This window comes from Neofelis nebulosa, chromosome 13, assembly GCF_028018385.1.
Source record: "Neofelis nebulosa isolate mNeoNeb1 chromosome 13, mNeoNeb1.pri, whole genome shotgun sequence".
Classification (NCBI taxonomy): Eukaryota; Metazoa; Chordata; class Mammalia; order Carnivora; family Felidae; genus Neofelis; species Neofelis nebulosa.
Genome location: NC_080794.1, coordinates 52,699,392 through 52,721,861, shown reverse-complemented (window position 1 = coordinate 52,721,861; position 22,470 = coordinate 52,699,392). Strand labels below are relative to the sequence as shown.

General features: G+C 46.8%; 1 protein-coding gene and 1 long non-coding RNA gene across 3 annotated transcripts in view; one reads left to right on the top strand and one right to left on the bottom strand.

Moving 5' to 3' along the window:
• Window positions 1–22,470, top strand: part of ALOX5 (arachidonate 5-lipoxygenase) — a 49,984-nt gene that overhangs the window by 6,341 nt on the left and 21,173 nt on the right. Inside the window, exons 3-4 of the mRNA XM_058697049.1 lie at window positions 4,593–4,674; window positions 15,307–15,429. Of these exons, the coding sequence (XP_058553032.1) occupies window positions 4,593–4,674; window positions 15,307–15,429 (205 nt within the window). The remainder of the gene's footprint in view (window positions 1–4,592; window positions 4,675–15,306; window positions 15,430–22,470) is intronic.
• LOC131493011 (uncharacterized) lies at window positions 13,163–19,439 on the bottom strand. 2 transcript variants are annotated; one of them, XR_009252395.1, is made up of 3 exons: window positions 18,879–19,439; window positions 15,902–16,322; window positions 13,163–14,060 (listed from the first exon to the last, which is right to left on the bottom strand). It is a non-coding gene; the product is annotated as an uncharacterized LOC131493011 (long non-coding RNA). The 2 variants fall into 2 exon arrangements; XR_009252396.1 differs by lacking the exon at window positions 18,879–19,439 and adding an exon at window positions 17,215–17,422.

The window sequence follows — 22,470 nt, the reverse complement described above, 5'->3', positions numbered from 1 at the left end:
GTTAAACCTAAAGTCCCACATTTTGCTAAAAAGAGAAAAGTACCTAAAGTCAGCCCTCTTAAGCAAGACCCTCGAACGTGCCAATCTGGCACTTCCTCGGGAGACCACTCCCCATAAGAGACGGGCAGCTGGCCTGGTGTGGAGGAGCGGAGAGAGGAACAGAAGGCAGAAGTCAGCTGAGGCCACTCTGTCCCTCCGAACGGCTCCCCATTGTGCACTAACCTATAAGCGTGTGGGAGTCAAATCCATGCCTCGGCAAAGTTCTATCTGACTTCACGTTGTGGCCCTTCAGTTTGTTCACACTTTAAACCCAGAACAAGATGTCTCCAAAGCTGTGCACCACTAGAAAAGTGAGGGGGAACACAGGTGCAGCGACTTCCCCTTCACAGAGGTCCGGCAGGGTAGGCAAAATGGAAGTGATGATTAACCCCATTTTTTAGCTAAGAAAATCAAGACAGAGGAGGAAAAAGTTCTCTACCTAGTGTTCTTAAACTGCCAGGCCACGTCCTTTTCTTTCTTTCTTTCTTTCTTTCTTTCTTTCTTTCTTTCTTTCTTTCTTTCTTTCTTTCTTTTTTTCTTTCTTTGAGAGAGAGAGAGAGAGTGAGCAGGGGAGAGGGGCAGAGGGAGAGAGAGAATTTTAAACAGACTCCATGCTCAGTGTGGAGACCAGCACATGGCTCGATCCCACCACACTGGGATCATGACCTCAGCCAAAATCAAGAGTCAGACGCTCAACCAACTGAGTCACCCAGGCGCCTCCTCCCGTTGTTCCTGACATGGAATTTAAGAAACCAATTTCCAAAAATATTTCTGAATGGAATGATTGGAGCTAGAAAGATTTTTGTTCCCTGACCTCACAGAAAAAAAAAAAAAATCACCAAATTCACTCTGTCTTGTGGCCAGAATGTGAACAGTTGTGGACAGGGCACTTCTCTTTCTCTAGTATCAGAAAAACACTAGCTCCAAGTCTCTCCCCTGCCCCTCCCACCAGGGGTCTTGGTTGTGCAGTCCTTCTCCTCACAGACCCCGCATCCCTTTCTAGCAAAAAACATATGACACATTCAAATGAGGATGTTTAGAAAAGTATAGGCTAGGAGGCCTGGGTGGCTCAGTCGGTTAAGCATCTGGCTCTTGACTTCAGCTCAGGTCATGATGTCACAATTTGTGGGTTCAAGCACCACATCAGGCTCTCTGTTGACAGCACGGAGCCTGCTTGGAATTCTCTCTCTCTCTCCCCCTCCCCTGCTCATGCTCTCTCTCTCTCCCTCTCTCTCTCCCTCTCTCTCTCAAAATAAATAAATAAACATAAAAAAAGAAAGGTGTAGGCCAAACTTGGTTTACTCTGTGTATTAGTTTCTAGGACTGCCATAACAAATTACCACAAACTGGGAAGCCTTCAAAAAATATACGCTGAATTTTTTTTTTAATATTTAGAATTTATGGGTTTGGGATGAATTATTTCAAAATTGATTGTATTGAGACTTCCTAGGTGGTGACTATAGTTGATAATACCATACTGTATATTTGAAAGTTGCTAAGAGGACAGATCTTAAAAGTTCTCATCAGGGAAGGTGGGCGGGGGATGGGTGAGATAGGTGATGGGGATTAAGGAATGCGCTTGCTGTGATGAGCACGGGGTAATGTGTGGAAGTGTTGAATCACTACATTGTACACCTGAAACTAATGTTACACTGTTTAGTGGAGTGAAAATAAAAATTTAAAAGTTCTCATCACAAGAAAAAACAAAGAAAGAAAGATGTAGACCATTAGCACTGCCAGTCCTGGTGGGGTGAGGGGAGGGGAAGAATGCCAGAATAATCCAGATGGGGAGTGTCCTAGAGACAGAGCCCCCTTGGGAGTAGCTGTGGCCCCTAGTAGAGATGCAGACAGCAGGGAGACACTACGAGAGGACCTGGGGAATAAATGTCCTCTCCTCACTCTCCAGTGCCCTCCTCTCTCTGGTCAGGGCTCCCAGGGGCTGAACCCAGCACAAAGCCCATTGATGCAATTCATTCAAATCGAGGACAAGATCGGGGACCTTCAGGGACAGGATGAGGTGAAGGGTAGATTCTGAAGAGGCACATGGAAGCTGCCCATCCAGCATGTTTCACTTATCAGTTGCTGTGTAACAATCTCTGTGGATTTAAACATCCATTTCATTTTTTCATCATGGGATGGAAATTTGGGAAAGGTTCAGCTGGGTGGGTTGTCTGTGAGCCACGAAGCATCAACTGAGGACGATGGGCTAGAAGGCTCCCTTCGAGGACGGTTCCTTTCTCACATGTCTAGCACCTCAGGGCTCCATGGCCTCTCTCTCCACCTGGAAGCTCATTCTGGAAGCCTTCTCCGTGGAGTTGGGCTTCTCACGGCTTGGCCCTCACAGGGTAGTTGCACTTCTTATGTGGTGGCTGGCTTCTAAGAGCGAGTATTCCAAGAGACAGAAAGTGGAAGCTGCCGGTCTCTTCATGTTTGGGCCTGGAAACTGTCAGGGGGTAGTTTCTACCTTATTCTGTTGGTCCAAGCAGTCACAGAGCCCATCCAAACTCAAAGGGGACATAGATCCCACCTGTCAATGGAAAGAATGTCAAAGAATTTATGGCCATCTTTAATCCACCCCATGGCACAATGACCAATCCTTTGGACAATCCGGAAATGAGGGGACCCTGCCCATGAGCGACATGGTAACCTCTGCAATCTAATGCTCCACCACTGCACCTGGGGTGAACATAAATGTCAGAGGGCTGTCACTGTGGTCCCAGGGATCAAGAGCACCTATGTGAAGAGACAGCTTCATTAAGGCACTCATGTCAGTCTTTTGGAATCTACCCCCCTCTCCAGAACTCTGGGGCATTCAGTCTAGGCTTTGTCACCTGTTGTGTTCCCAAAAGTTCCATCAGTCACTGGGGTAGATGTCCGGCACCCTCAGGGCCAGGAGATATGGAGCTGACAGCTTTTGAGACTTGGTATGTGCAGTTCCACACGTTCTGACTTCTTCATACCACTGAAATTGAAGACTCAATGCCTCAGAGCCAGGTGCCTGAGAAATAAGCTAATTCTTCGAGGTGGATTAGAGATGATGAATGTCGAGTGCCTACAACAGTGTCCTCTACAGCCAATGGCAGCTGTTCTCAGTTAATATTCATCTTGCCTTCAGTGGCCTTAACCCTGCCCCCCGCTGGATGGCTTAACATCCCCACTGGAGAACAAAGAGGTGCCCCATTGATCTTCCTCTGTGGGCCCCAGTTCCAAGCCCTGGACTGGAGCTTCCTCAGCCAGAAGGTGCTGTGAGTGTGGGCTAGGAACTGTTAGCTGTTGGTCTGTAAAGAGGTGGGTACCGAGACTGAGAGTAGGCATTTACAAACTTTTATAGCAACTTGCAAGAATTATTCTATGACCATTGCATCTTATAATAAAAACAGGGTTTATACTTTGAATGTCCTTGGTTTGTTTTTTATTTTTTTTCTAGTAGTTAAGTTTTATTGTAGTTTACAGAAATATCAGTCTGTGATTAAACGGAAATTTTTTTTTTCAACGTTTTTTTATTTATTTTTGGGACAGAGAGAGACAGAGCATGAATGGGGGAGGGGCAGAGAGAGAGGGAGACACAGAATCGGAAACAGGCTCCAGGCTCCAAGCCATCAGCCCAGAGCCTGACGCGGGGCTCGAACTCACGGACCGCGAGATCGTGACCTGGCTGAAGTCGGACGCTTAACTGACTGCGCCACCCAGGTGCCCCTAAACGGAAATTTTTAAACCCACAGAGAGCTGGAGAAGCACTATTATAGGAGATGCTCTGGAATCTTGGTAGGAGATGCTCTGGAATCTTGCTAGTCTGGGCTCCCACTGTGTTCACTGGCTTTACCCTAAATAACAGTATAAAGGGTAGTCATGAGCTGGCTTCTCCTGCTCTAAAGGCCCTGAGCAGCTTGACCTTGACTTTAGCCACTTGCCCCACTCCTGAGATGAGAGACAAGAGACCTTTGAATCTGGGCTTAGGGGGAGGAAGAGGAAGCCTAGGTCCATCATGATTGTAAGGACAATAATGTTAGTCATTGTTCCCACTTACTGGGTGCCAAGCATTGTGTGAAGTGCTCACTAAATCCCTACCATAACCCTGACATTGGCAATATCATACCCATTTTACATGTGGGGAAGCTAAGGCAACTTGCTACATACACTGTACCTTCCAGAGAATCATTGGCCTGCCCCCATAAATCCTGATGACCACCAAGCCTGGCTCATGTATGTGGACATGATTCTCAGAGCTCCAAGGTGCAGGGCCCCCAGCTTGCCGAATGAGCAGGCAGTAAGAGAGGGCACTGGATTTGTCTTTTATAATAGGCTAAGAGCATGGATATGAGTCTTGTGTTGAAAATCCACTCATTCGGTGTGTGACCTTGGGCAAAGTTCAAAGGCGAAGCTATTCAACCTCCCTAAGCCCCAGTTTCCTACACATGAACTGGGGAAGTGTTCAGAGGCTTAGATGATGCATATAAAGATGATGCATGGGCAGGTGTGTGAGGGAAACCTGAATATTGGACATTGTTACCGTTCTTCCTGTGGCTCTTCTCACACCTGTCCTTTCCTCACAGCAAAGTTGGCCTGCGATGACCAAATTCACATTCTCAAGCAGCACAGACGTAAAGAGCTGGAAACACGGCAAAAACAGTATCGGTGAGTTATGACGTCAGACCAGACAGCCCTGAATGAACTCTGCCCACAGCGTATGGCTGACCACTGCTGGTAAGCAATGGCCAGGCCACCAGTGCCCTGTAGTGCTCCTCGATCCCCAAGATCCACTTGACCTCCACTGTCCAGGCAGAGATGGTAAAGTGCATTATGGAGAAAACTGTGGGGAAACCATATCAGCATCTAGGGGGAATGGGGCAGCAAAAGCTTGGATTTACATTAATGTTCTTTCACCTCCTATTGTAGTGATTACCCCCTCACTTTTTATGTCTTCTGGTAATAATTCTATTGTAAAAGTGATAAATACTCTCCAAAAAATTGGCAAATCTTTAGCTAACAGACCAAGAAAAAAAGAGGGAGGGAACTCAAATTTTTTAAAGTAGGAGAGAGGGAGCATCAGTACCCACCTCACACAAATTAAAATGTATAAAAGGGAATACTATGGACAGTTGTATACCAACAAATTAGATAACTTGAGTGAAATCGAGAAGTCGTAGAAAGATAGGAATAACCAAAACTGACTTAAGAATAAATAATTTGAATAGAACAATCACAAGCCAAAAGGTCGAATCAGTAATTTTGAAACTTCCCACAAAGAAAATCCTAGGCCCAGATGACCTCACTGATTAATTCTACCAAACGCTTAAAGAATTAGTACCGGGGCGCCTGGGTGGCGCAGTCAGTTAAGCGTCTGACTTCAGCCAGGTCACGATCTCGCGGTCCGTGAGTTCGAGCCCCCGCGTCAGGCTCTGGGCTGATGGCTCGGAGCCTGGAGCCTGTTTCCAATTCTGTGTCTCCCTCTCTCTCTGCCCCTCCCCCGTTCATGCTCTGTCTCTCTCTGTCCCAAAAATAAAATAAAAAACGTTGAAAAAAAAAATTTTTTAAAAAAGAATTAGTACCAATCCTGCATAAGCTCTTCCAGAAAATACAAGAGGAGGGAACACATCCCAGTGCATTGAATGAGATTGGTGTTATACCAAAATCAGACAAAGACATCATAAGAAAACTATACACCAATGTCTCTTATGGATATAGATGTAAGCATTTTCAACAAAATGCTAGCAAACTGGATGCAACAGCGTGTAAAAGATATGATACAATATAGGATTTATCCCAAGTGCGCAAGGTTGGTTTAATATCCAAAAATCAATTAATGTAATGCACCATATCAGTAAAGAACAAAGAAACACATGAACATCTCAAAAGACATATAAGAGTGCATTTGACAAAATCCAACATTCTTTCATGATTGAATAACGCTAAAAAAAATAGGAATTAAACAGAAATTTCTCAACCTGGTAAAGGGCACCTATAAAAAACCTTACAATTAATATCATTTTTTTTTAACATTTATTTATTTTTGAGAGAGAGAGAGACAGAGTGTGAGTGGGGGGAGGGGCAGAGAGAAAGGGAGACACAGAATCCAAAACAGGCTCCAGGCTCTGAGGTATCAGCATAGAGCCCAATGTGGGGCTTGAACTCACGAACTGTGAGGTTGTGACCTGAACTGAAGTCGGAAGCTCCACTCAGTCAGTGGAGCTGGGTAGGTGTCCCCGGTTCATATCGTTCTTAATGGGAAATGACTACATGCTTTCCTCCTAAGATCCAGGAACAAGATAAGGATGTCAGCTTTTGCCACTTCTGTGTAACATTGTACTGGAGATTCTAGCCAGGGCAATTAGGCAAGAGGGAAGAAAGGGCACCCACGTTAAAGAGCGATAAGTGAAACCACTGCCATTCACGGATGAAATGATCTCGTATGTAGAAAATCCTAAGACGTTCACCAAAAAAAAATATTGGAACTGATAACCCAGCAAGGTTGCAGCATAAAAGATTAATATACACAATTCAGTTGTGTTTCTGTATGCTAACAATCAATCTGAAAATAAAGATAACAAAACAGTTCCATGTGCAGTAACATCAAAAGGAATAAAATATTTATGAATAAACTCAGCAAAAGAAGTCTAAGACTTACACAATGAAAACTACAAAACATTGCTGAAAGTAATTAAAGAAGACCTAAATAAGGTGAAAGACATCTTACATTCACGGACCAGAGGACTTAATATTATAAAAATAGCAGTACTCCCCAAAGCAGTGTGCATATTTAACACAATCCCTATCAAAGTCTCAGCTAACTTTTTTGCAGAAATTGACAAGATGATCCTAAAAATCATAAGGAAATGCAAGGAACCCATAATAGTCAAAATAATCTTGAAAAAAAAAAAAACTTGGGGAACTCACAGTTGCCAATATCAGAATTACTACACTGCTGTGGTAATTAAAACAATCGTGGTATTGGCATAAGGTTAGATATATAGAGAAATTAAATAGAATTGAGAGTCCAGAAGTTAGCCCTTGCATTTATGGTCAGTTAATTTTCAACAGAGGCAGCAAGACAATTCAATGGAGAAAGGATAGTCTTTTCAACAAATGGTGTTGGGACAACTGACTAGCCACATGCAAAAGAATGAAATTGGACCCTTACCCCACATACAAAAATTAACTTAAAGTGGATCAAATACTTAAACGTAAGAGCTAAAACTAAAACATTGAAAAAGACAGGGGTAAACTTTCATGGCCTTGCATTGGCAAAGTATTTTTAGACATGACAACAAAAGCTTAAACAACAAAGGAGAAATAGATAAGCTCATGTTATCAAATTTTAACTTTCATGCTTCGAAGGATACCATCAAGAAAGTGAAAAGACAACTCACAGAATGGGATGAAATATTTGTAAATCATGGATCTGATAAGGGACTTGTATCCAGAATATATAAAGAGCTCTTACAAATCAATAATGAAGACAAATAATCCAATTTAAAAATAGAGAAGGATCTGAATAGACATTTTTCCAAGGAAGATATATACATGATCGATAAGTCCATGAAAAGATGCTTGACATCATTATTCATTAGGGAAATGCAAATCATTACCACTTCACATTTACTATGAAAGTCAGATAATAACAAGAGTTGTGAAGATGTGGAGAAATCAGAACCTTCATACACTCCTGGTAGGAATGTAAAATGTGCAGCTGCTTTGGAAAACAGTCTAGTAGTTACTCAAGTTGTTAAATCAAGAGTTACTAGATAATCCAGCAGTTCCACATCTAGGCATATGCCTAAGAAAACGAAAATATATGTCCACACACAAACTTGTATATGAATGTTTACATTATCCATAAGAACCAAAGGTGAATACAACCCAGATGCCCATTAACTGATGAATCTGTAAATAAAATGTGGCATGTCTATACATGGAAACTATTTTGGCCATAAAAAACATGAAGAAGCACTTCTCCAGAGAAAATATATGGCCCACAAGCACTTGAAAGGATGCTCAACATCATTAATCATCAGGAAAGTGCAAATCAAAATCACAGTGAGATAGCATGTCACACCCGCTAGGATGACTAGAATCAAAAAGAGAAAGTGGAGCCCGCAAACATTTTTGGTAGAATATAAAATGGCACAGCCACCTTGAAAAACAGGTTAGCAGTTTCTGAAACCTTTTTTAATTTTTTTTTTTTATTTTTTAGAGAGAGAGGGGGAAGTCAGGGAAGTGGGGCAGAGGGAGAGGGAAAGAATCTTAAGCAGGCTTCTCACTCAGCATAGAGCCCGACATGGCACTCGATCCCACGACCCTGGGATCATGACCTGAGCCAAAATCAAGAGTCAGATGTTCAGCCAAATGAGCCACCCAGGTGCCCCACAGCTTCTCAAATCTTGAACAGACTTCGTACTACCAGTTCTATCCCTTTTTTCTTATTGTGCATGGTGGCTACACAAGAGTAACGAAAATAGGTTTCTACACACACACACACACACACACACACACACAAGCTTTATATCAATATTCATAGCAATATCACCTATAATAGCCCAAAGGTGGAAACAACATAAATTCCATTACCTGATGAATGGATAAACAAAATGTGGCATATTCATATAATGGAATGTTATTTGGCATTAAAAAGAATGAACTACGGATACATACTAAACCATGGATGAACCTCAAAAACATTACGCTAAACAGGAAAGTCATTTACAAAACACCACATACTGTATGATTCTATTTTATGAAATGACTGGAACAGGCAAGTCTGTGGACACAGATTAGTAGACTGTTGGTTGCCCAGGACTGGAAGTTGGGGATGGACACGGACAGTGACTATTAATGGGCACAAGGTTTCTTTTTGGGGTGAAAATATCCCCAAATTAGACTTTGGTGAAGCCTGCACAATTCTGTAAGTACACTAAAAAACTTCATCGGATACTTTTAAGGGGTGAATTTTATTGTGTAAATTACAACTCGATATAGCTGTTTTTGGAAATAACACATGATCTAGAGCGCTCATCTAGAAAACGGTGGTCAGTGGGCTATATTCAGCCTATAAATTTGTTTCATGGTCGCTGTGGAGTTCTGAGTAAACAGGGCCCAGGTTTCCTCAGTCCAATACCTGTCCACTGTCTGTGTCAAGGCATCTTTCAGGTCCTACTTTGGCCTTTGTAGACCTTGAGTCTGTGGCTCCTTCCAAGGGAGAAGAATGGATGGACTCATGCTAACCAGTCAGCATGGTTACCTGGGCTATGGCGAGGCTCTTGGGGAGTGATGACCATGACACCTTTCCACGTATTTCTCTATGGTGTAACTTCCTACAAAGAGTATGCAGTATGTCAGGCTTTTTTAATCCAATAAAGCAAAAGAAGTGTAGTCAATGACCTGCTGCTATGCAGAGCAACATAGGCAAACCTCACAAGTACAGTGTTGGATACCGGAAGTGAGGCACACCGTGTCTGACCAATCCGTAGAGTTTGGAAGTCTGTTGTTTAGGGACAGTTACATAGCAGTGGGACAATAGACAACAGCAAGGAAATGATTCTCATAAAAGGGAGGACAGTGATCAGGGGAGGCTAAGCGGGAAAGCAGGTGCGGTGTGGGGATACTGGTAACATTCTGATTCTTGATCTGGCTGTTGGTTATACAGATGTTTTGTGCATTTTTTCTCCATATGTGTGCATACGTATACATATCCACACATACATACATGCGTTTATATGTTTGATTTCATAATAAAATTTTAAAATAAAATTTTTATGTCTTTATATCAGGTGAAGGAGGGTAATCTGATTATACTTGAGTAATGTTAAAGATTTATGAATTTGTGGTTTATTTTAAAACTTTCGTGGGGCACCTGGGTGGCTCAGTCGGTTGAGCGTCCGACTTCGGCTCAGGTCACGATCTTGCGGTCCGTGAGTTCGAGCCCCGCGTCGGGCCCCTGTGCTGACAGCTCAGAGCCCGGAGCCTGCTTCCGATTCTGTGTCTCCCTCTCTCTGACCCTCCCCCGTTCATGCTCTGTCTCTCTCTGTCTCGAAAATGAATAAAAACGTTAAAAAAAAAAAAACTTTCGTGTGTGAGCCTCTGGGCTCAGACACCATGTGATGCGTTCTGGGACTTTTGTGTTTGGTGCAGTGCGCAAGGCGTTGTCCGAAAGCTCTGCACCACCATTCCCATCTTAGAACATTGTTATTTCTCAGCTCCTTCCTCAGCTTTCCTCCCCACTTCAGCCACCTGTGTCAGAGCCCCTACAGTGAGCATCCCATGTGCGTTTGGCCTTGTGGAAAGAAGGAATCCTAGTCTGCAGTGACATTAAACAGCTTGCAGAGAATCAGGCTAGTTTGTGTCCTGTTAGGAGAGTAGACAGGAAGTTTTATCAGTTCCACTGTCACTCAGACTAAGATGTTAATGGCTGATAAATTAGTCTTACAGGCATGTTGTCCTAACGCAGTATTTTCCAAAGTGTGCCCTGGAGCAGCGGCCCCATAACTTTCTCCCCGTGGTGAGACAAGTTTGGGAAACTGTTCATCACCTCCTCCTCCTGGAGGTTCCTGATGCACATAAGCAGTGAGAATTCTGAGAAGTTCTGGGGTAGTGGACTGTGGTTAATTTTTTTTTTCCCACCCAGTGTTTCCCAAGAGAGTTGGACATACAATTCTTAACATCTCACAGAACAAGTACTCCTTGGAGCACCCTTTGGGAAGTACCCCTTTATTAGGGAGCAATGGATTCAGTGGTGTGTTTGTTTCACCACCAGGGACAGGGCTTTGACAGGGTCTAGGGAGATGGGGCCAAGGGCTTTTCCAGTGAAATAGTTATCCCTCTTCTTAGATCTAATCGTCATTGTTTCTTCCTCCTTCCACTCATCTGCCCTCTTCAGACGCCCTCCTCTGCTTCCTTTCAGGAAGCACTGAACTTTGCACTGTCTGCATAATCTAGGAGTTCCTCTTTCACACGAACTCTCGAGCTTCCGGATGAGAGTTGGAAGTAAAGTAAGAATAGTCTCCAATCTGTCAGGGAGCTGCAAGCCCAGCTGGCCTTCGTCCCTCAGTCAGCCTGGCAGGGAAGTGGAGAAGCCCACGCAGGTCATAATGCCCTGACCCCATTCTCACTGTGACCGTGTGCACCTGGCTGGTGTGCGCACACACACAGCAGCGGATAGAGTAGTGGTTTGTAACCTACAGCGTTTGATCATTCTGTGACTTGCTTTTTTTCACTCGTCATTCTGTTTTGAAGGGCAGCCGGTTGACACAGACAGGTGTCATCCATTCACTTAGCTCCTGTATAGCACACCATTGCACAAACAAACCACCAGGCTTACCCACTCTCCTGCTGATGGACATGTAGACCGTCTTTAATATCTGGCTGTCACAAGCCACACCAGAGTGAGCTCTCTCATCTGTCTCCTGGTGCTCTTATGGAAGAATTTCTCTAGGGAATATTCTTAGAAGTAGACCTGCAGGATAGCAGACCACACTGTGAGTTTTCTAGATATTGCCACTGGGGTTCCAAAGGGGTTCTGCCAGTTTTCACCCCTAGCAGCTGTTTCTTAGGGTTGCACTTTCCCTACATCATTGACACACTTTGCATCTTGAGACATTCTCATTGGTGTCGGTCTGATGTGTCTGAAATAGTATCTCATTGATTTCCTCATTCTTACATTGCCACATATTTCTCGCTGTATGTGAATTCAGCCATTCCCCTGTTGTTTGCTTCGTGCGTGTGTGTGTGTGTGTGTGTGTGTGTGTGTGTGTGTGTGTTTGGCATTACCAACAGTGTGGCAGGAGGCAACCTCATACAAGCAGCTTGATGTCCTGGTGATTTCATTACTGTCAATTTCCAGAACTCACCTTGCTGGGTCAAATTAGCAGTTTCATTTTTAAAAGTACTAACAAAAATCCTTTCTCACAATGTTATAGTAATTTTTGGTGCAATTTTCCAGTTGTATATGTATATATATGACATACCTGATCATGTCAATCTTTTATATTTTTGACAATCTAAAAACCCCTAAATTGGACCCCATGGTTGTTTTAATCTGCCACTGGTGAGTTAAGCCTCTGTGCATTGCCTCTTCTTTGAATTGTCTGTTAATATGCTTCATTTTTCTGTGTCCTTGTGATTATTCATCTAAAGGAGCCCTTTGTGTGTTCGGATAGCACCTTTTCGTTATGAGTATGGTATATGTCATTTGTCTACTGTTGCTTGTGTCGCAGATTTTAGTTCTTTATTTTCTTAACTATATGTATTGGTTTTCCTTTATAACTTTTGGGTTTCCTGCTTTACATAACAAGGCCCTCCCCACCCCCAGTGTTACATAAATATACCTATATTTTTGTCTAACTTTTACAATTTAGTTTTTTAACATTAGGCTTTTAACTCACCTGCCATATATTTTTATACATGATGTGAAGTAGGGGGTCAAACATCCCGGTGTCACTTATTACATAACACACTCCTTCCTACTGCCCAGGGATGATGCCCATAGCACACAGAGCTGGCACAGCCTGGTGGGATGTGCGTGGGCTCTGAAGCCAGTTTCTGAGCTCCACTCCCACTTACTCCATCCTGTTGTTTGGTCTCTGTGTGCCTCCTTCCTCCTCTCCCTCTCCCCCCTCTTCCTCCCTCCCCTCTCCCCCTCCTTCCTCCTCCTTCCTCCCTTCTCCACTTCTCCTCTCCCCCTCCCTCCCCCTCCCCTCCTTCCTCTCCTCTCCACCTCCCTTCCTCTCCACCTCCCCCTCTCCCTCCCTCCCCTTTCCCCTTCCCTCCCTTCTCTCTCCTCCTCCCTCTCCCCTCCCTCCCCTCTCTCCCCACACTTCTTTTTCCTTCCCTTCTCCCTTCCATCCCCTCCCTCCTTCCCTCTCCCCCTCCCTACTTTCTCTGTTTCCCTCCCTCTTTCTCCCCCTACCCCCACAGTCTTCTCTCTCTTTGACATTTTAATATGTAATAAGTATATATCTATACATGCCCTTTTCCCCTTTCTTTCTACCTAGGACTTACTCAGAAAATTGAGGTCTTTTCAACTTAAGAAGGTTTTTCTCTTATTTCTTGATTTTTACTTCTCTCTATATTCCTCTCTCTCCTTTTGGACTTCTTAGTCTCTGCATATTAAATCTTCTAGGTCTGCCTTTCATGTCTCTTGTGTTTTCTTTTCTTTTTAAGTTTTTATTTTAATTCCAGTTAGTTAACATACAGTGTCATATTTGTTTTAGGTATACAGTATTCATCACTTCCATAAAACACCCAGTGCTCATCACAACAAGTGCCCTCCGTAATCCCCATCATGGCTTCCATTTCTTTGTGTGTTTGCTCTGTATTTGTGTTATGTTTTCTTCCATTTTGTACAGAGCAGTGCCTGGCATGTGACAGGTGCTCAGTAATTACTTCCTTAATGAATACATTTTGTGCAGGAAACAAATTAGATCTCACAGTGACTCTTCTCTTTTCCCATTTCTCTGTTGAATTTTCAATTCAGAAATCATGTTTTGTGGCCGCAGAAGGTCTTTTTAGGGGCACCCGGCTGGCTCAGTCCATAGAGCATCTGACTCTTGATCTCAGGGTTGTGAGTTCAAGACCCACGTTGGGTATGGGGTCTACTTTAAAAAAAGGAAAAAAAAGAAAATCTTTTTACATTCTACTGTATCTCTTTAACACTTCTTTTTTTAAGAAATTAAATGTCTTTAAAAAAGAAATTAAATGTCTTTTTTGCATCTTCATTTCCTCTGCCTGGTGTGTTCAACTCCCTGTGGAGTGTGATTTTTTTTTTCTTTGCCTATTTATCTACGGGCACGAAGATCTTTGGCCCCTGTGCAGGTCAGCCTGTCAGCTGTCTCAGGTAGCAGTGGCCTGCAGTGGAAGGGACACAGGTGTCTGGTGGAGAGCTGGCAAACCGCACAGTCTCCACGCACTGAGAGGCGGTAGGTAGTCTCCAGATCACGGAAGGTGGGCACTTCCATCCATTAGTGCTGCCACCTTCAGGAGGTGGGGGGGACAGCAGTGGGGCAGGAGGTTCCAAGAAAATCAATTATTTTCTAAAACAAAGGGGGAAAAAATCAGTAGATTAGTTGACGTTGTACACTTGTCTACATTTTATCAGCGTTGGTGTTAATAAAAACAACAAATAGAGAAGGTTTTCTTAAAGCCCAGGAAAATGGAATACTGTAAGTAAACCAACAGTGATAAATGACAGTGCCATGCAACAGAAAATGTTTCTCAAAATGCATTTGCTCCGGGCGACCATACCTAGCTCCTGTTCGCCTCTTGTGGTCCCAATGGGAGTCTTACCTGGCCAACAGGACAGCATGAAAAACCATGGGGATTTGGGGGACAGTAATAGCACAAGATGATATTGAAGGGACTCCAGACTTTTTCATGACCTCCACTCTCAGTGCTTTACTTTCTGTTGTGAGAAAGGTTTCAGAAGAGGAGAGTTAGGAATACAAGTGAAAAGCTGTTAACCCAGAATGTAAATTTTGATTTTTAAATAAATGCAAGATCGTTTTCCCTGCCCTAAAGGAACAGACACTTTGGGTTAGTTTTGGTTTTGCCGTAAGAAAAAAAAACAGCAAAATTTAAAAAACAAAATGTAAGTGCCCAATGCTGCAGGATAAGTTTCAAGGACACCGGTATCTGAAAATGTGGTCTGGATACAGTGCATGGCCTGTCTTGGGGGGGGGGGGGCTATTTTGATTTTAACAGTCACTAAACCTGCCTCTGGTGGCAGTCTGTGTCCGAAGTCCAATCACCGTGCTGCCCTGGACACCTTACTTGGAAGGCGTGCCCACTGTCCCCTTTCCCCAGCCACCACACACAGTCCAGGGGCACGTTGACCGAGCTGGTGGGACACTGGCTGTTCAGTTCAGCCTGGAAGTGGAGCGGCCTCAACCCTTTCTACCTCCGGTGACCAGCAAGGCAACTCTGTGCCGAGGGAGACAGGCAGTTGAATGTCCCGTCAGATCCGTGAGGTCTTCTGATGCTTCCTTTTCAGCTTCCTTTTACGCAGTGGCGCACACCTACTTCACTCGCCACTCCTCTGCTGTGAGCCCAGTCTCAGGTTCAGGGGACCTCACACCTCCTGCTGTGAAGCTCAGGGCACAGCAAAGCAGGCTACTGCCGGACCCCGGGAGGGGTCCCAGTACGTCACGGATGCACACTCAGCTATAACGTCTCGGCCTGACAGAGGGCACATCCTTAGACCGCAGGGGCAGGCTTTAGTCTGAGGGGCCAGCCCAAAGGCCAGGCATTTTACACAGTTTTCTTCTTTTTATTCATGCTCAGATGGATGGAGTGGAACCCTGGCTTCCCCTTGAGTATCGATGCCAAATACCACAAGGATCTACCCCGAGACATCCAGTTTGATAGTGAGAAGGGTGTGGACTTCGTTCTGAACTACTCCAAAGCGTGAGTTTCCAAGAACCTAAGGATGCTGGGCAGTCCCTCCAGGGGCCAGGGCCGCGGATGGAACCCTCAGTCCTTTCCTTGTGGGAGCTCTGGGCTGGGGAGCAGCTCAGCTGGTCTTCCCAAATCACTTGATTGTATCCGATGTGCAGCCGCAGGGTAGCCTGTATCTAAACCAAGTTATAACCTGGATGGCTCCAGACACCAAACATAGCTCTGTTGTCAGCCCAAGGTAGAGGTCTTTACCTGGAGTGCCCACCCCACCCATATCTCATCCCCCTATAGCCGATTCGGGGTTGGAGAGGGTCCACGCTGTCCCCTGGATAGAAGGGCTCTGCGGTAGTAATGGCCACCACGCCTGTGCTGATCGCTGACACCCATCCCCCTGGGTTGTCTATCACAACAACCCCTTGAGGTAGGCACGATTACCCTCCCTTTGCAGTTGAAGAATCTGAGGAATAAGAAAGTCACATACCTTGCCCAGTGGCCCCTGCTAATAAATGGCAGAGACCCAAGTTCTGTGCTCCTTCTTTGCAGTTGAATAACGGCAGGGCTTTTAAAGTGTGCCAAACCCTGAGACTCCTTGGGTGCTTAAAAACAGGGAGCCCCAGCCCCGTCCCAGGGCTAGTGGAGGAGCCTTTAAAGTTGTACTTTGACACTCTGGGGAGTTCCCGCAAGCATACAAATCTAGAAAACTCTCCATCCGTGGTTCTGCCACCTGATGGAGCCATAGAATGCCCTGTGGAGCTTCAGCACTTCTTGGTGCCAGGCCAGCCCCACAGCCAGGATGAGAGTCTCCCGGGACGGGGCCCTGGCCTCAGGTAGGCATATCCTGGGGCGACATTTGCTCAGTGCCCAGCTGCTCCCCTTGAGAAGGGCGTCTTCTGGTCAGACTTCTGAAAGGTAAGCACAAGAGACCACACTCAGGCCTGTGCCAAAGTCTTCTTCCTCTGGACACTTTGGAAGCACTCTACACACACACACACACACACACACACACACACACACACAGCCTCACAGCCTCACAATCAGCCTCTGTAGGGAACCCCCTCACATTAGCAAGGCCATTTGCACTGGTGTCCCTCAGGCTGCCTGAGAGGGAACAAGTGGTAGGGGGTCTAACACTTAGCAAGCCTCTGCCGAGGGCCGGGCTCTCAGGTGTGGGCATTTTCTACTAGAATCATCTGTTTTCACTTTCACGGTCACTCTGGGAGGTAGATACTGTTCTTGAACGCTTCCAGGTAAATAACCTGGATCCAGGTCAAGGAATTTGCCTAAGGTCATTCAGGCAGAAATCGGCAAAACCCGAATTTGCATTCAGATCTCTTTGGGTCCAAAGCTGGGGATTTTTTCCCCTGCTACAGTTGGGACCAACTGGGGAGAAAAATTAAAACCCAACATCTGGACTAGTAATGCAGTAGTACCCAACATCTGGTTCCCTGGAAACATCAGGGCAATTAAACATCTGATTTCCCACCCAGGGATCCCCAAAGGCAGGTGGCTTTGGTAGGGCAGAGCCCTGACCAGGATGGTGCAAGCAGGACAGAAACGCCTTCTGAGAGGGGCAGTTTGAAGAGAAAATGATAAGGATGGAGAGGCAGTGAGGTCAGAGGAGAAGATACTGCTTTGAGGAATCATCCCACCTCTACTTAGTGATGGGGAAGGGATGGATGGTGGAGTGATGGTGGGTGGATGGATGGATGGATGGATGGGGGGTGGAGGGGTGGATGGAAAGAGGGAGGGAGGATGGAAGGAGGGCAGAAGAGTGGATGGTTGGTGGAGAAATACCTGGAGGGTGGATGGATAGATGGTGAGTGGGTGGATGGACGGTGGAGTGAAGGCCAGGCTGTGCCTTTCTTATGTCTGCTCAGTGTTCCTGGAATTAATTGTCATCTTCGTACCTCCGGAGCCTAGCACAGCAGCTGCCACAGAATAGGTGCTCAGTAAACTCTGTCAAAATGGGAGTCTGACCCCACTGGCCTCTGACCCCTCAGGAGCCTTTGTTACCACCTCATGGGCCCTCACTTCACACACACACACACACACACACACTCTCTCTCTCTCTCTCTCTCTCTCTCTCTCTCTCACACACACACACACACACACACACAATTACCTTTCTTTTCTCACATGTCCCATCCTAGAAGTGTGTTTAATATTACTTCCATGCTGCCTCGGCCCAGCCTGTCCTGCCCAAACTGTTAAACCAGCGTCTGTAGCCCACCTCTACCTATATTTTAAAAGCTCCCGGGGGGATTCCAGTGTTCAGTCAGGGTTGAAACCGCTGGCCTCAATGCTTCCCTTGGCCTCATCCTCCACTCAGTTGGATGTGGGATCACGTCTATTTCCTGGGGTCTCCGAGTGCATCTCCTTCCCTCCCAGCTCTGTCAACTCTCCCCGGGACATTCAGAAACATCCTTCTACCTGCTTCCCCAGGATCCATCCCACACAGCAATTGGAAGTTCATTCTCAAGCACACATACAGTTTTTTGGAGGCTCCTTCTATAAGGGCAAATCTAATTCTTTTACTCCTCCATCTAAAATCCCTCAGTGATTACCCCAACTACAGGCGAGAGTCCAGACCTCTCTGCCCAGCTCCCCTGCCCTCTCCCTTGCCCCCAGATGCACAGGACGCTTTAGCCATGTGCGCCCAGCACCAGTTTGCAGGGCATCTTCTTGCCCTTGCTTTGCATGAGCTATTTCCTCCACCTTGAATACCATCCTTCCTTTCTTGGCCTGGAGAAATCCAACTCCTCATTTTTAAGGACCTGGATGAGGTGACCCTTCTCCAAGAAGTGCCAGAAGCCCCTAGGCCTGAGTGAGGTCTCCTCCCCTGTGCTCCCCAGCACTGGCCACACAAACCACCGTTTCTCCAATGACACATCGACCCACCTTTCTCCACGTCTGCCGTGTAACTTGGCCCCTTGAGCTATGGACTGTTTGGAAGGAACACAGCTAGGAAATCTTGAGATGGGCCCTCAGCCCCTCCTGGTACAGCACAGCTGGTCACATCAGCTAAGCCTCACTTCTGCTGGCTAAGGACCATGAGGTTCTAAGAAGGAGATAAGAGATGTGTCCCTGCATTCGAGGAGAGCACAGCCTGAGCCAAGGGGACTAGACCTCAGGGAGGTAGCTCAAAGCACCCCACCCCCACCCCAGGGAGATGAGGGGTGCATGGGAGAGGGCTCTAGGCCAGTGGAAGGTGATCTTAGGAAGCTAACATCTCTGAGCCTCAGTGTCTCACCCACAGCTCCTACTCGGGGTTGTTGTGAGAATATAATGGGGCCATGTGTCAACCCTGCACAGAGAAGTTTCTCCCTAAAAACAGCATTAATTTCCATCCATTTTTGGTAATGGGGTCAGGCCAGCCAGGATCTGGCTGAGCACCTGCCCTCAGATCGGCCTCTCCCCTCAAGGACTCATAGAGGGACCGTCACTCTGTCTGGTGTTACCTTGTCACAGAGTCCAGGAAGGCTTCACAGTAGAAGGGCATCTGACTTGGCCTTGTCACCGGCCAGGCACACAGGCAGGGGCCTAGAGGGATGGGACAAGGATGCTCTGGCAGGGTCAGCTCTGGGCAGAGGTCAGCTGTGGCTGGGCCCGCTCACAGAACCGAGTGAGTTGTGACATTTCCTGGGGGCATCAAAGCAGGAGCAGCTTGTATGTTTACTCACTGTTTGCAGCCCCGGAGTTCGATTGCAGGAGGTTGGCAGGCTGATAAGGGAATGTACCTTTAAAGGAAATTGAGAAAAAGAGCTTCCTTCCTGGTAAGGTAGAACAGTGCAGAAATATGACTGAGTTCTGGGAGAGGTGACCAGCCTGGTGCCAAGACCAAGGTGCTCGACCCTTACCCACTGTGCATTTCCTGCCAGATGAGACCAGGTAGAGGCAGCTCCTTGAAGGAGCGTCCTTCTCCCCAAAGTCACAGGGGCACCTCGCCGTAAGCACAGACATCTTCCTGGGGGCTGGGGGGGAGCACTGTTACAGCCTTCATGGACTGCTCTGGACCTGCATTTGCAGTGCTCAGTGAGAAACAGGGAGACGGGCGAGAAGTCAGAGCCACGTTGCAGAAGTGTGGCCTGGCAGCCTTTGAGGGCCCGATGAGAGAGCCCAGAGGTGGGGAAGGGGCTGACTGAAGACGGGGAGTGGGAGAGTAGGGAAGAATGCAGGATGTGGTGTGGATGGACCCGGGATCCCGTTGGAATTCATCAAAATGGGGAGAGACTGAGGGGGGCACCCAGGGCATCCTTGACGTGTGCATCTGGGTTATTGGGCAAATGGAGGGATCATTACAAAGGGAAGCTGATGAGGGGGTGGGGGCACCTTGGTGGCTCAGTCGGTTGAGCAACCGACTTCAGCTCAGGTCACGATCTCACAGTTCCTGAGTTTGAGCTCCACGTTGGGCTCGGCGCTGGCAGTGCAGAGCCTGCTTGGGATTCTCCCTCTCTCTATCCCTCCCCTACTTGTGCTTTCTTTCTCTCTCAAAATAAATAAATAAACTTAAAAAAAAAAAAAAAAAAAGGGAAGCTGGGGTGGGGAAGAAGCAGGGGGTAGATGAGTTCAGCTTAGGGGCATTGCTGAGGTTGAAAGCCCCAAGCAGCCTCTGGAGGTGCCGTCCAGGCTCAGGGCCAAGGGCCAGAGGCTTTGTGCCAGGGAGGGGCCGGGGGGAGTGTGGTCTGACAGCTGTAACCCCATTACCCCCTGCTCCCGGCCCCCTAGACAAGTCTCTGCAGCTTGTTTGGAGACCAGGCAAAATCACATGTACAGCAGCTCCTTGAGGGGAGTTGGTGGTGAAAAGAAGGGATCAGGTGTCTGAGATGAAGAAGGTCAGGAGCCTAGAGGGGATAGAGGGGATGAGTGGATGGGGCAGAGTTCCAGCGCAGGAGGGAAGAGGGGGAGCAGGGTGGTGAGGCCTGGGGTGGGGCCGTTCGTTTCTCCAGAAACCAAAGCCGTGATGGGTTCTGTGCAGGAAGAAGACCCCACGCCTTCTTAGTGTCACCCCAGCTCAGAAACAAGTCGGCTCCACGTGACCAAAGCACTCATAGAAAATAGTGTTCTTCCGTTAACTTCACAAATGCTACCCAAAAGCCCCTGATCTGGGAAATTTTAAAAGCCGTGTATGTCCTCCTTCTAACTGATGTCTGGATGTCTATATATCAACCCTGTTTACCTCTATCAAATTTTGTTAGACAATCAGACATGCGTCCCATTGGAAGATAAATATGTTGGGGAAATGTGGGGGGGGGGGCAACCTCCCACCTAAAAGGCAGACAACCTGGGGAATTTTAATTATATTTGCTAAAGTAGCATTTTGTTGTTGTTGTTGTTGTTGTTGTTAAAAATGGATCATAAAAGGGGCGCCTGGGTGGCTCAGTCGGTTGAGTGTCCGACTTTGGCTCGGGTCATGATCTCGCAGTTCGTGAGTTCAAGCCCCACACCGGGCCCTGTGCTGTCAGTTCAGAGCCTGCTTTGGATCCTCTGTCCCTCTCTCTCTGCCCCTCCCCCTGCTTGCACTCTCTCAAAAATAAATTTAAAAAAAATTTTTTTAAAAAGGATCATAAAAGAAGACATAACAAAACATTAAGTATGGTTTCCCTAAAAAAGGGTGTGTTCGGCCATCAGATTACTTTGGAAGACCTTGCAACGTCTTCAGCAGTGGTTCTCAAACCGTAGCTTGCAGCAGAATTCTCGGGGCAGGGCGGGGGGTGGGGGGGCGGCTTGTTAAAAATCTGGATTTCTGGACCCAACCTCCAGAGTTTCTGATTCAGGGGGTCTGAGGCAGGGCCTAAGAATCTGCATTTTTAACAAGGTCCCACGCATGCTGATGCTGTAGGTCTGGGGACCACTGAGAACCCCTGCTCTCCAGGACTGTTAGGCCTTGAGAAATCCTGGTGTAAAGAAATCTGTTTAAGGTCCCTCTGCTCTCCCAATTCCTCAGACTGGCTTGTCTTTCTGGGCAGGAGACCCCACGGAGCAGGTGTCCCACAGGGCACAGGAGGGAGGAGGACCTTTCCCCTTCTTATTTCCTCACTCCCCTGTGTCCTTCTCAGCTCTTCACTTTAGTTAGCTCCACTGGCATTTATGGAGTGCCTACTGTATGCCTGGACCCTGGAACTGTTCTCAGTACCAGTGGTCCCTGTCTTTTCTTTTCCTGTGCCCCTCCCCCACGTCTACCTCAAGCCTGCCCCAGGACTAGAAAAAGAAAATGCCAACTCCTGCCATGAAACAAACTCAGTAAAGGAAGGTGCAGTTTCAACTGAATGTGGCTGTTTTTGCAAGGCTCATTCTACAGTAGCTGAGCTCCTCCCGGACACTGGGCAGCTGCCCCAAGCCATCTTTGCTTAAGGTGGTAAGGACAAGCAATCAGCCGGGCTGCCCAGTGAGGGAACAGGAGTCCAAACACCTTCTCTCAAGCATTCTCATGCACGTGGATCTGTGTGGGACATTGGTAGACACAGGTTTTGATCAGGGCGTCTGAGTGAGGAGAGAGTCTGCATTCCCAGCAAGCCCTCGTGCTGGTCTCTGGACCTGACTCAGAGCAGCGAGTGGTTGTACTTTGCTTTCCTGGGAAAAAAAAAAATCTACTCATCTATTAAAATTACAGTAACAAGTGTCAACCCATCACTTGTTACCCTTTAAAGCAAAAGGTTGCCTCATTTAGAGCCTGGCAACCAGGGTTGATTCAAACTCTAGCTGTCATCTTGGGAGAGCTGTTTCGGTTTCCTCTCTGTAAGATGAGACTGATGAGGTCTAGCTGCTAGAATTAAGATATTTAAGTGAGCTCCTGTTTGCAGTGGCCCCACGGTGCTGTCCGGCACACCGTTAGGTGAGTTCCCTCGAGTGTCTCCATTCTGGATGCTAGGGAGGACTTTCTCCTCATTCCTGAGCCCGAGGCAGGAGCCGGCTAGGGAGCTGCCTCCTCAGGCACTGCCACTGCCCATTTGCTAGCTCTGCTGGGCTTCCTCTACCCCTATGGGAGCAGGGCTGGAGGAGCCACTCCTGCTCCTCCTTTGACAAATGCTTATTGAGCTCCTGGGGGGGGGG